This window comes from Salminus brasiliensis, chromosome 5 (assembly GCF_030463535.1).
Source record: "Salminus brasiliensis chromosome 5, fSalBra1.hap2, whole genome shotgun sequence".
Classification (NCBI taxonomy): Eukaryota; Metazoa; Chordata; class Actinopteri; order Characiformes; family Bryconidae; genus Salminus; species Salminus brasiliensis.
Window position 1 is genome coordinate 16,725,306 of NC_132882.1, and position 15,084 is coordinate 16,740,389.

The window sequence follows — 15,084 nt, forward strand, 5'->3', positions numbered from 1 at the left end:
CATCTAGTAGAAAATCTTCCCCACAAAGACAGCTACTCCAATAAAAGCCAGATACATTTTAAAAAATACATTTTTAAGAATAATTTCTTGAGCAGGTGTCCCAGTACTTTTGACCATACAGTGTACTGTATTTTATATGGAAATGCTGAATGCATCTGAATCTCCTGAATCTGAATGAGCAGAGACTCATGTTCATGAGATAATATACTACATTTTTAATCGAGAGAAGACTTCACAGGAGCTGATCTTTTAGCTTTAAGCACAACGGATAATGAAGAGACAGCAGGGACAGATTACTGTAAAACAGCCCAAGGAGATGATTAAGATGAGGTCAGACTCAATTTCAACATTAATGATCGGTTCTTCTGATGAACTGCCAGAGCTGCAGCTCATTGCCTCTAGCTTTAAAATAGAGCTTATAGCGAAGTCAGACGTGACTATGATTACAGCACGTCCCTGAGCCGAGAGGACAACGGGGAAGGCAAACAAATACCCAGCAGCAGAACACTTGTTTGTGATAAGTGGAGCTGAGATCAGAAAGAGTGAGTGCTTATGACAACTGGGAACAAAGACTTGCTCAGTGTTTGGCAGTAATTGGACAAGAATAAGCTTTGAGGCCACTACGGCTGTCAAGATGGGACTGTCAGTACAGAGACGTGAATACAGTCATTTGTTTATTTCCAAATTTGCTGAGGGTGGAGACAGAAAAACAGAGAGAGAGAGAGAGAGAGAGAGAGAGAGAGAGAGAGAGAGAGAGAAAGAGAAGTGACCCTGAACCATGCCAATCTACATCAACACTCCCTCCAAGACTAAAAGACAGAACAAAAGGACGTCATCAAGGAAATGGTAGGAAATGTTCACATGTGCAGTTTACAGTACTGGTGTAGTGCTTCTTTGTTTGTTTGCTTGTTTTTTTATTTTGTTAGTTTGTCCTTTTCTCCCAGTTTGGTACTGCCAGTTAACCCACCAGTTCGTAGCTCCCCCTAGCATTAGCAATGCTCATGACACCAGGAAGATAAGGACATGAGGACTAACCCCATGTCTCCTCCGAAATACGCGAAGTCACCTACGTCCTCTTTTCAAACTGCTGCCGATGTGGCATTGCCTGGCAGCCGGTGTCGTGGCACATCATATCCCCCCAGTCACATCCTATCCCCCCAGTCACATCCTATCCCCCGACTGTTCCAATGGTTAAAATTGGGCACGTGATTAATTGCCCATCTTCGTGCAGCTATCATACTTATATGGCAGATTAAATTTTATCTAAAGATATTTACTGATCACTACTGAGAAGTTTTAATCTTCAGTGTTGCTACATTAGTTATTTACATTAGTTATTAAATGTGAATCACATATTAGCAAGTTCAACGATATAATCTTGTCGCTACGCTGGCATATAAAGCTGATACCAACAGATAAAGCTAGCTACTGTGCACTTGCTATCTGCTATCTAGCTAGTTCCTTTAGCATGTGTTAGCTTGCTAACAAATATTAGCAACAGTTATCTACATTCTACCCCCCTGATACGTCATCTCTCCTGACTATTCCATTGGGTGAAGTTGCTTTGGGTCGTTGCTCACTGTATTGGGTCCTAAATGGTCCTTCCTCCTTCGGCATGCTTGGAGGAAAGCATTGGGTCCCCAGCTCTACCGCACCCGCTAACAGACGCTTGTGTCAGCCAACATTGCTTTAAGACTGATTTGGGGAGAGAGCGCCACCTACCCACCTGAAGCACGGCCAATTGTGCTCTCTCCAACTTTGGCTGCTGATGACAAGTACTGATGTAGTGTTGTAAGAGATATTAAACGCTCAATGCTTTAATGCATAACGCAAGACGTTGGGTTTTTTTGCTCCTGAGACGTTTTGCTGATCTGAAATGTATTGGAGACACATTTTATAGCAGTGTAAACACATCAGCCTCTCCATTGCGCATTCAACAATCAAAACCCTTCCCAGTACAACCAAACACCAGTCATAATTAACACGCAACAAGCTAATTTACATATTCCATTCCACACAGCAATTCGATTTCAGTTAAAGTTAAAAAGTGATATACTTGTTTTGGTCCGACAGCAATGACCCCATTCTGTAGGAAATTAACATTACATACTAACAGCCATAAGCCATTTGTTGTTGAATTAATGAGAAATGGTGAAGTGAGTGTAATTACCATGGTGAGATCCAAAGAGCTTTCTGATGCCTTCAGAAAGAAGGTTGGAGAAGGGATTTAAAAAGATCATTTAAACATGCAACATCTGCCAACATGGCCAGGTCAGGCCATCCTAGCAGGCTCAATTCTACAGCAGACCACAAAATCAGATTCTCCAACAATCCTACAATGTCATTATGGGATCTACAGGTAGCTCTTGCCACAGCTGAAGTCAAAGTACAGCATCTACCATCAGAAAGAGACCACACATTTGATTTTTATGGGAGGTGTGCAAGGAGAAAACCCACCAGAGCAAGACCAGTTTTCCATAGAACACCTAGACCAGGACCAGGACACCTGAAACAATGTGCTTTGGACAAATGAATCCAAAGTTGAATAACTTCATTTGGACACAGTAACAGTAGAGGACATGTTTGACGTAAACCGGACACAGCATTTGAGCACAATAACCCATGTCAAGTGAGAAGCAAGGAGGTGAAAATGTCATAGTTTGGGGATGCTTTTTGTAGTAGGGCCTGGAGAGCTCTCCAACATTGAATCCACTAGGCATTCTTTATTGTATCAGAGGCCACTTGAAAGAAGTTGATGTCAGAGACTAGTAGATCACTATAGGTAACGTCCAACTGAAGTTATTTCAGCCAAGAGAAATATAGCTATAGCTATAGCTATAGCTATTAGAGCATCGGGTGTCCTAATTTGTCCCTCACAAGAAAATCACATTTTGATTACTTACAATTTACAAATGTACATTTTTGTTGACATTTCTTCAGTTTTATTGGTTTAGTTATATTACCTCCATCTCTTAATATTGTTTACATACAGATCAAATATCCATGTTTGAATATATTAAAAAAGACGATTTAATCAGGTTATGTTTAATGGATGCTCTCAGAACACTAAGTGAAAACATCTGAGATGGCCTTTCAGGACTCGCAGAGCAGTCAGGAAACTGCAGAGCTCCAACACTAAAATGAATCATACAGCCGTAGAGCGATCTCCTCGCTGATCTCTCGCACAAATCAGCACTGCTGTAAATCAGTGTGGAAAATATATATCCACATATCAGTGTTTTTCATTACTAGGAAGATGCCTTATTCCTCGGATACTCCACACATATCTTTACTGTCATGAACAGTAGCAGTAAAACACTTCTGGAATGTAACAAGCAGGATTCACTCTTCCCAGCAGTCTGCGTTTGAATAATCAGCTGTGACAGCCATGGTACCCCCTCTAGACAGACCTCCTGGTAAATACTGACTTGATGATGCTTATTTTCTGACAAGAGACGTGGAGGAATGATAAGGGAACTGAAGGAGGAGGGAGATGAGAGAGTAGGTATGTGTATGTATGTGTGTTAACACACACACACACACACATAGAGAGAGAGAAAGAGAGAGAGAGAGAGAGAGAGTGAGTACAATATAAGACATCTGCTGTTGTACCCTGTCCCACCTCAGAGTGTCATCAGTGGTGTGTCTTTGTTATGGTCCAGATGTTTCTGACATCCGTCTACGTGTCCTTGTGTGTATATATATGTGTGTATGTGTAGGAGACTGTGAGTGATCACGGTCTACATTCTTTCACGTTTTGAGCTCTACTGTGTGTACAGACACAAAGATACAGTTTTTCGGAGGATGTAATCTTATTTAATGTAATTAAACCTCTCAGCACTGATAATGTATGGCAGGTATTGGAGCTAACCTTGCACTGCTCACTAAAGTGTTCCTAGTTCTAAATAATGTTGAGTTTCCAGTTTAAACCGCTACTCTACTGAGCCGAACTGCCTTGTTTTAGTAAACCGAGGGCAGGTTTGAAACAACCATGACAAAACCGTACCCAATCTGTAATGACAGAATGACCTTTAACCCATTTCCCCCAATTTAGATTATTTGTTTTTCCAACATAGTACCATTTCTTACCATTTCTTCCCATTTCTTCCCATGTTAGTATCATTATTAAAACATTTTCTTGCCTTTGTACATTCTGCGTTCTGCGCATTAGCACATGGCTCTGTTCATGTTCGTTTCTTGTCTCTGCCCTAGTCACACCTTGTGGTGTTCGCACCCGTGTCTCCTTTGTAGTTCTGCTCTCTTGTTAGTCTCAGGTGTGTTGTACATGTGCATGTGTTAGCCTGGCCTGTTTGTTCCATGTCTGTTTGTTTCTTTTTTTTTTTCTCTCCAGTGTTTCTTTGGTTCCTGTTTTGCTTTGTTTGCTGCATTTACGTCCACCTCTGTCTTTAGGCCTCCCCATTTTTGGGGGGACATTGACCCCAATTTAGCACCACTTATTTTATATGTTTGCCAATTTTGGATAATGTGTTGATAACCACATTATTTCTACCACAATTTACTTAAATTTTAACTTATTTTTTCTGCCAGTTTTGCATTTATTTTAGGTGCCTAGGTGGTTCAATATCAATAGTGTTCAGGAATCAATAACAGCAGAAATTTGGATATTTAGACAAAAGTACTTTCCAATGTCAATTAGGCTAAATAAGGCTTTTTCAATTCTGCATCACACCTGACCTCTCAACAGTGGCATGGTTAGGTCAGTTGTGTGACAAATGATATGTGTCTGAAACACAATATATGTACAGCCAAAGTGTCCATGCCTATCCCCAGCTGACAAAAACACACATCCCACCATCATTACTGCTGCCTGCTGACAGAAACAACTGTAAGCACAGTGTAAATCAGAAAATAATGACACTTCTGATTCTTGTCTGCGCTTACAGAGCCAATCCCCTTACCCACGGCCTCTATCTCCCTATTCAGCCATGATTATCTGCAAAGTGTTCCAACACACACACACACACACACACACACACACAAAGTGGCTTTATCTTGCTGAAACAGCTTTCATTTATCCTGGGCCAGAGACACAGAAGTGGTACTGCTGGATCCTGCATGGTGTGTGTGTGTGTGGTTATGGAGTCTCTTTTGCTGCACAGAAAACAGGTTCTGGGCCAGCAAAACCGCAGTAATAAATAACGCCAGGCAATATTGTCCCTTTGCGTGTGTGTGTGTGTGTTTGTACTGTCGCCAGTAGCTGGGATTTAAGATCTTAATCAACAGAAAATAGAAAGGGAACATCTGTCCAGTATGTGCTTGTCTTAAAAGCTTTTTTCAGAATAAAGCTTTTTTTGCATTTATTGAACCAGAAACTGTTTACTCTATTCAGGGAATGAAGATTAAGGGAAAACGAAACAGTTCACTATTCACAGACTTCAGCCTGCAGTGCATATGAACTAGTTCATATCTTATCTACTTGACTATGGCCTGTCTGCTATTTTCCAGTACACACAACATTCCCTGCATTCCTGCATCCTGCAAAACATCCAATGTTTCTTGATATTCCTGACAAGAGAGGTAATACATTTCACAAGGGAAAAATGCAGCATGGAGTCCTATCAAAACACAGACACAATGTGGGTGTGGTTATTTGTGAGCCAGTGAGTGAAAAAAAGTCTAAAATCCAAGACAAAAAAGTCTAAAATTGATTTGCAATGTGTGAGTGCAATTTTGGCCTGAGTTCTGCAAATATTCAGTCCTTCCCTTAGTTATTGTCTTTCTCTTTGCAACATAGCCTGCATGTGAATTTAAGGATACAGGACAGCTAAACCTACAAGTGCTCTTAAACACACATGCAGTGCCAGATAGCACTTAGCTGAAGCATGCATGTACTGTTGTTCATTTCACTCATGTACTGTTGCACACTCTACATGCACTTACTGTATGACTTTCAGACATCATTTATTTAGGGTACCATAGATGACGACAGGACGGCTGGTTATGGGAATGCAGGTTGGTACACAAACCAGGCCTTGTGACTGCGGCTTTTCCTATGCCAGTGTCCACAAAAGGCGAACTCAAGAGAAATGCAGTATCAGTACCAGTCAAAAGTTTGGACACACCCGATCTTAAGAACAGCTGAGCCAAATGCTAGGTTGACCATATTTTTGTTTTCAAAAAAGAGAACACTGGGGACACAGGAATCCACCGTAGTTATGATGTCTTGGCTGGGGGGGGGGGGGGGGTTAAGTAGTCGTATGTTGAACTTAAAGTAGATAATTTGGCCTTATAGGCTACTGATGCTACTTAATATTTATTTGAAAAAAAATATGGTTCATGTCCAAAAGAATTTGGTAACTTTACAGAAGATGGCATAAACACCCTTAAATCTGAATGTAAGGTCCATTATGAAATGTTCACATCATATCAATGGCAGATGCTGTTTTCAAGTAATATAATAAAAATGTTGTAGTGTAGATTTTGTCCACATTGATGAGGAAAAAAAGGATATACATTGCTGATATTTATTCAGCATTTGCTATTCAAAACAACCATCATTTCCAGGCGCACTTTTTTTCTTCTTCAGATAAGACTGACATTTCTTTGCCATCCCAGCCAGAATGCCCTGACAAACTGGTCTCCTAGAGCAGATGGCTGGTAGCATTCTTATTCATATTCCAGTTTTTTCAGAAGTAAATTCAAGATGCCCCTCACTAAGTAACAACAAGAACAAGCTGCCAGTGGATTTCCACATAAAACTGTACCAGCTGGGTCTTGCCCACTCACTACTCTGCTAAGGAAAGTCTCCAGAAACCAAGCACAGTCGCACGATCATGATTCATTAAAATTTCATATGTTTTAGTTTCAATTGCCTTAATCCGTTCTAGTTCCTCAAGCTTAATTTTAGACATGAAACACTATACAGTACAAAACGCAGAGTTAACTCAGTTCACCTGTCAGACCGCAGTCATTCTCCCTGTGACAGATCCTTTTCCAATAAATCAGTTTTCGCAGCGTACATCGCTGGAGCTCCTGATTGACAGGTTTATGGTCAAGGAGGTTAGAAACACACGAATCATCCATAATGCATGACTTCTCAATGGAGCAGAACCAGGGCTTGTTTGGACTTCTCCACTCACAGATCCACGTGCAATCTGACACCAGGCTCAGTGGTAAAAGTGCACAAAGTATATCTGCTTTTAAAACTCACAGCTATGTAGGGAAATACATCTTTTTCACATATGCGTGCGCACACACACACACACACACACACACACACACACACACACACACACACACACACACTGCTAATTCTAAGTCTGTACTGCCTCTGTGCATATGGAGCCAGCCGTCTTTCTGGCTTCTGTATCCCTATTCACCCATGATTATCAACTATGTGTCTAAAGACACACACACCCACACTTTGCAGTCATTCTGTCCAAAGGAATCCAGTCATTCTGCCCAATTATTTTGAGCTACAAATACATAACTTTGATATTTTGCAGAACACTTCTAGAGAGATTTATATTTTTTTAATACATTTTTTTATTTTAATCTCTTAAGCAGTATTCCTTCATATCCTAGAGTTCCTTGGCGCTGTAGGTGTGGCCATAGCCAGCAGGCACAAGATGTCAATTTCAGAAGGATGTTGGACTTTCAGAAGGTCAGACAGACGTTTAATTTTAGTCAGAAATCAACACTGGGTTGACATCAAACGCCAACGTTAGACAGACATTGTTTTTTTTGTTACTTAACACCTTGACTTAAAACCAACAACCCACAATGCTGTCTAACAGTGTTGGAATTTAGCACACGTTGGGTTTTGGTCACCATACCTCAAACCTAAATTGTTTATTTACTTCAATATGGTACAGACGATGTTTGGAAGTCAATGGTTTTTGGTAACTTAACATCACAACCTAAAAGCAATAAAATATCAACGTCAACTGTTGTCCCTCCTCGTAATAAATTCTTTGTCGATTTTTTTTCTTTTCTTCCAATTTGCTACTGCCACCCACTCGTTTGTAACTGCCCTCAGCACTAACAATGCTCCTGACACTAGGAGGGTACCCTGATAGCAAGGCGATCTCATTGATTTTTGTTCAGAATCATCATTTTGGTTGAGGCTGAAATTTAGATATCAGTAAAAATCCATTTGAGTTTGATCAACATTGAGTTTTAGTTCACCAGGAGATCATGTGAGGAAACGCAAGCTCACTCTGGCAATTCCAACAGACTCAGATAAAGTAGTGAGAGAAGTTAAAAGCTTCCCAGTTAAAATTAAAATATATTTTTTGGTATGTACAGTGAGTCCAAGAAGTATTTGATCCCTTGCTGATTTTCTTCGTTGGCCCACTAATAAAGACATGATCATTCTATACTTTTAATGGTAGATGTATTCTTACATGGAGAGACAGAATATTAAAAAGAAAATCCAGAAAATAAATCTAAGGAATATATATTAATTGATTTGTATTTCATGGAGTGAAATAAGTATTTGATCCCTTAGTATTCATTAGCAGTTCTGGCTTTTACAGACCAGTTAGACACTCCCAATCAACTTGTTACCTGACCTGAAGCCACCTGTTCTCACTAATCACTTGTGTGAAAAACACCTGTCCACAGAATCAGACAGATCACACAGATTTCAAGTCTCCAACATGGGTAAAACCAAAGAGCTGTCACAGGACCTCAGAGTCAGAATTGTTGACCTTCACAAAGCTGGAATGGGCTACAAAAAGATTAGTAAGGTGTTGGATGTGAAAGTAACAACTATTGGTGCAATTATCAGAAAGTTTAAAGAGTATAACATGACAATCAACAGACCTCGGCCCGGTGCTCCAAAGAAGATTTCGCCTCGTGGGGTGGCAATGATGCTGAGAACAGTCAGAAATCGTCCTGCAACCACTCGGCAGGAGTTAGCAAATGACCTGAAGGCAGCTGGGACCACAGTTTGCAAGGAAACAATTGGCAACACTTTGCGCAACAATGGATTCACATCCTGCAGTGCCCGAAAGGTACCCCTGCTGAAGAGAGCACATGTGGAGGCGCGCCTCAAGTATGCCAATGATCATTTGAAAGATGAACCAAGTTATTGGGAGAAGGTTTTGTGGTCAGACGAGACCAAAATTGAACTTTTTGGCCTCAACTCCACCCGCCATGTGTGGAGGAAGAAAAATGCTGCCTATGACCCCAAGAACACTGTGCCCACCGTCAAGCATGGAGGTGGAAGCATAATGTTTTGGGGGTGTTTCTCTGCCAAGGGTACAGGGCTACTTCACCGCATCACTGGGAAGATGGATGGAGCCATGTACCGCACAATCCTGAGGGACAACCTCCTCCCCTCTGCCAGGGATCTGAAAATGGGCCGTGGTTGGGTCTTCCAACATGATAACGACCCTAAACATACAGCAAAGGCAACAAAGGATTGGCTCAAGAAAAATCACATTAAGGTCATGGAGTGGCCCAGCCAGTCGCCAGACCTCAATCCGATCGAAAATCTATGGAGGGAGCTGAAGGTCAGAGTTGCCAAGCGACAGCCCACCAACCTTCATGATTTAGAGAGGATCTGCAAAGAAGAGTGGGCCAAAATTCCCCCTGGTGTGTGTGCTAAACTTGTGGTTAACTACAACAAACGTCTCACCGCTGTGCTTGCAAACAAAGGCTTTGCCACTAAGTATTGAGTGTGTTTGGCAAGAGGGATCAAATACTTATTTTCCTCATTGAAATACAAATTAATTAAAATATATTCTTTAAAATTATATTCTGGATTTTTGTCTTGATATTCTGTCTCTCCATGTTAGAATATATCTACCATTAAAAGTGCAGAAGGATAGTGTCTTTATTAGTGGGCAAACAAAGAAAATCAGCAAGGGATCAAATACTTCTTGGACTCACTGTATGTATTTATACAGATATATTCATGAATCAATTTAAGCAAATATTAATATTTCTATTTTACTGTGCTGACATTTACTGATATTTCTGAAGCTTGATTTTCACTAAACGACTCTTGCTGTACCTAAAGGGCAGGGCAATGCTGATTTAATATATTTTACTGCAGTAATAAGATTTTTTTTTTTACAAGTGTTAAGCTGATTGAAAGAGTGTTGGTTTTATGTTGATGTTTTGTTAGATTTTCAATATTGTTTCAATATTAATTCAGGGTTCAAAAATGACAATGAATCAACATCAGATTGAAACGTTGAAGTCCTCCGATACATGCAAAGCTATCCACCACCTCTTTTTGGACCCCAGCTCTAGGCAGCCAACACACTTGGAGTAAAGAGCAGGGCCCCCAGCTCTACCAGCTAAGAGATGCCTGGCCATCAGCCAGTGGCCGGAGTCCCAATGAGTCCAAATGGGTAGATGGCGCTCTCTCTCCTCATCACTCTTAAGAGATGTTGGTCCCCCCTCATCACTTTTAAGGCCAACATTTGCTTAAGAGTGATGAGGGAAGAGAGTACCATCTACCCAATTGGGCTCTCTCAGACTCTGGCTCATAGTGCCAGCACATTAGCCACTTGCATTTGACCACAATATACAACATATGTATATTATGTATATTAGTTGCACAAGCTTTCCTATTAGATTCTAACATCAACAACCACACCACCCCAAATCCTGAAAAAACTCATGGAATCTGATCTGACTGGTAAAATCTGGTAAAAAAAAAAAAGTTGCCTGTCCAGTAATTCCAATTTGAAACCATTTAAAAATATGGCTTGAATCTGATTGTAAAGTCAGTTGTCATGTGCCTTTTTACCTTTCAGACCACAAATCAAATCAAATATGCCAATGGTTTATGCTTGCTTCAGATATAAAAACATATATTTGTTTGTAATGCAGTTAAGAAATGACCAACAACAGATATGGTGAAGGTCTGGGAAACCTTTCAGAGAGGACTGCTCATAGGATTGCTAGAAAGGCAAATTAAAACCCCTGTTAACCTGCAAAAGACCTTTGGTAGATTCACTGATGCATTTTGGAAACTTGGGCTCTGAACTGATGAAGTTAAAATAGATCTTTTTGGCAGCAGTGTGTAAGGGTAGGTTTGGAGAAAAAGGGCTGCATCACTTCATTAAAAGAACATCCCTCCAACTGTTAAGCACAGGAGTGGATCGATCATGCTCAACTAGGGTATATCTGTGTGTGACCATGGATACGGCATACAGGCTCAATGCACTGCAAAATCTCCAGTGCGGAATTCTTACACAGCAAGACTGACTCTATTCATGAATTTACCTTATGTAATCTTTTCTCAAGTACGGTCCCGCCCGTGGGTTCTGATTGTTTAACCACCTTCATCAAATCTGTCTACTAATTAGTCTTTCCACAACCTGCAGTGCATCCCTAAAATTCAGGACCAACTTTGGGCCACTTACTTGTAAAAGGGTTAAATGTGTACATCAGGGGATGCACTGATATAGGAATTATGGGTCTAAAATTTTATAAACAGACAAACAAGTATCTGCTATTACTGATCTATCTATTACTGTCTATACCGCTACACATATTTTACATATTGTCACTGTTTATATATTTTTTACATTTTGCTGCTTTTCACATTGTGTCATTTCACAGTGAATGGACCAATCAGAATGCTCTTAATGACTTGGAAATGAAATCTTTTGGAGACCTAATACAATATTTATTCCATCAACACTAACTCTACCATGTAAGTAATATGAAAAAAAGCTGTATTGGTGTAATACTGTATATTACCTGTCCATATCTGTATATGTCCTTTTCATATTGTCACAGTCCATCTTCTGTTTTGATTATTTCTCCTTATATGCTGCCCTTTTACACTGTGTGAATATTTTATGCTAAATAGGCCAATCAAAGTGTTTCAGAATGACTGGAATTAAACTCTTCCAGTTCAATCATAGATAATAATATATTTTCTAATTTCTTATCTCTTATTAAGTTATGAAAAACTATAGTCCAACACAAACATTGCCTTGTAAATAAACTGAAAGACAGAAGCTGTGCTGTAGTAATTATTCATGTGGAAGTCAGTTCAAGTCATAGCCTAATTACTGTTTTCAGTTTACAGTGTTCATTGGCTGCTGAGCTTAAACTGAGAGCATCCGAATACTAACACAGGGAAGCACTTTGCAAACTCTTGGGAAGTTCAGCTGATCCTAACTGTGCTTTTGGGAAAATGGGTCAAAGATCCCAAAACAGCCCTTCAAGCTTCTCGGCAGCTTCAACGTGGCCAGAAGAAGCTGCAGTGTTCCTCAGCCAGTCTGTGGGGTTCTGCAGGGTTCTGCAATGTTCTGCACAGTGCAAATGTTTGGACGTTTGGGTTAAATTACACGAAAGCCTCCACTGAAACAGCGCGAGCTTACCGCGCTGCAAAAGCCCACTTTTCTGTGGTGAAAAACTGCACGAGCGAACTCGCCTGCTTCCCATAAACTACAAACTGCAAATAGACAATGACTTGATACACACTTCACGCGACCAGGCATCTGATAGTGTGTTCTTACCATGATAAGGGGTGAGTGTGTGCACCGGTTGCTTTTCCAAGCTGCTCCTGTGTCCATGCAGGATTTTCACTTGTGAGTACGCGCTCGCGCTGCCTCTTCATCGCCACATCATCTTCATTCCTCGCGCATGAATCAACAACGCGGTGCCAGCGGTGCTCCAGCGGTGCTCCAGCGGTGCTCCAGCGGTGCTCCAGCGGTGCCCCTCACTGCTCAGTATTACCCCTCTCCATTCTCTACAGCCTTCCTGTTCTGTCCTTCACGAGGAGGTAGTCTCTCTCTCTCTCTCTCTCTCTCTCTCTCTCTCTCTCTCTCACTGTGTGTGTGTGTGTGTGTGTGTGTGTGTGTTGGTAGATATCAGAGTGCTTGTGCCAGTGTGAAGGATCAGCCCCTCTTGCACCTCCAACTCCAGCTTGTAGGAGTCTGCAAAAGCTGCCACAAGTTCACGTACTTTCTCTCTCTCACTTTCTCTGTATGTATCTCTCTCTCTCTCTCTCTCTTTATGTGTGTGTGTGTGTGTGTGTGTGTGTGTGGAATGCGCTGAGGCAGGAGAACAGAAGAAGAGGAGAAGCGTCTGGACGCCATGAGGGAGAAAAAGCCTGAAGGTGCAGAGAAAGCTCAGCTCCGGGCTGGGAGTGTGTGCATGGTAGTGTACTGGTTTATAGAAAGCAAAATACACACACACACACACACACACACACCAGAGTTACCAGCGTGTAAACGCTTGTTCACACACTGATACAAACACACAGGAAACTGTAGCCTGCAGATGAAGAGGAGCGCATCTCAGTTTAAAACTTGTCCTAAACCAAGTTCTCCTCCCAACAGAACTTCATCAGAACTGCTTGTTAATCCTCACACTTTCCCCCATATAGTTCCCCACTATAATTACTATCCCCAATGCAGGACAATGCTGCCCTCTACTGGCAGGCTTGTGCACTTGTCTGAGTGTCAGAACCATATAAGCAAACATACGAAGCTTATGTAGAATGTTGCTTGAGCTCAGGCATCTATAGCTCGTGTCTAAGCATGTGTGTGTGTGTGTGTGTGTGTTTGTAAAAAAAATCAGAATGCCAGTGTGTAAGCCCAGCCCATCATGCACCCCATACCATGAGTAGCAGTAGTCTGAAGTTTAGAAAAGTGGCCTTGTAGCAAAAAGGTTGCCCGTCTGATCTCCTGAACCAACAGGACATGGCTGAAGTACCTTTGAGCAAGGCACCAAACCCCCCACCTGCTACCTGGGCACTGTAGCTAGGGGTATGTATGCAGGGCTGCTGCCAGGGATTTTGGGCCCCATGGGAAGTTATGACACTGGACCTAACAACTCCAACAATTCTGCCAAAATACTCAAGTCATATTTTTTAGGGACCTCCCTCCCTTAGAATTAGAATATGGTGCCCCTGTGTGTGTGTGGAGGGGTTAAAGACAGCGGCCAGGTTCTTATGTGTGCAACACACATAGAGATTGAGTGGATCTTCTTCTTCTTATACTGCTTCTTATACTTTAGTGGAGGAAACCATGACATCTTGAAATTGGGTTGTTTATTAACATTCATTACATTTACTGAGAATATAATTGCATATTTCATCCAAACAAAACTGTCACAAACGTTGACATGCAGTCAGACCTGTCTCGATCACATAATGTACGATGCAGTGGAACAAAGCAGACCTAAAATACAGAACCAAAATGTCGAAGGCCTTTCTTACCCCTACCCCTTACGCCTACCGGTTCAAATAGGATTCAGTTATGACCTGAAAAATGGAATATCATTAGGCTTCGGTTTCTTCTAACATTCCACTTGCTTGCAAATGTTATAATATAAAGGACTTCACTTCCCAGCCTGATATATATCTAGCTTTTAACCAAGAAACTGTACAAATCTGTGAAAACAGGGTTTTTAAAAAGTTGTAAACTGCCACAGGCCTCAGGCCAGTCAAATGCAAGTGTAACTCAGTTGTTAACAGTTTAAACAGTATATAAAAAATAATCATGATTGTAAAAAAACAAAAGAGCATTGAGAACTGGACATTGCATTATCGTCCTTGCGATAAAGTGTAGTTGTCATCAATGGAAAATAACTTGTTTTGATAAAATCAGTTGAGAGGATGTATAAAGACCAACCGAGACATTTGCTGAATTAAGTCCAGACATGTGATGGTTGCCATCATGGTTGTCAGTTAATGCAATATATTTAAACCTGTGGACAGGACCTTTACTTTACTCCCTATTTGAACTAGGCTCACCCATCTGACACCAAAATAATGCAATCTGAGGACAGAAATGTCCTTCCTCTTCTGTCTTCTTCAACAGTGTTCAGTTATCATAACAGCTGGTCTTATTTGATTTATTCTGCATTCCAAAAATACACATAAGCATCCCTCATTCACCTGCAATAATATAACAGAGGCTACATATACTATTGTGCAGTGGATCTCTTTGGCCGAGATGTCCGCACTTCAGGCAGTGGAGACTAGTGGAGTTTCCCTATTTAAAGCCCTGGTCAGGAACTGCTGAAACAGCAGCACAGAGAGCTGGGTAAACATAGAATCTTATGTTTCAGTGCTCATGCCCCTCTGGAGTAGTCGCTTGAAGGCTGTGGGAGCTGTGTTCCTGAGTAGAGCTTTCAGGGTCA

General features: G+C 41.2%; 1 protein-coding gene across 3 annotated transcripts in view; it reads right to left on the bottom strand.

The window, feature by feature from the left end:
• Positions 1-12,971, bottom strand: part of gask1a (golgi associated kinase 1A) — a 33,100-nt gene extending 20,129 nt beyond the window's left edge. For 2 of the 3 annotated variants that reach the window (XM_072679629.1, XM_072679628.1), the window contains exon 1: positions 12,453-12,971. In XM_072679629.1, coding sequence (XP_072535730.1) covers positions 12,453-12,509 — 57 coding nt within the window. In that variant the 5' untranslated portion in view covers positions 12,510-12,971. The remainder of the gene's footprint in view (positions 1-12,452) is intronic. The other variant, XM_072679631.1, reaches the window with a different exon arrangement.
• Positions 12,972-15,084: the final 2,113 nt, after the last annotated feature.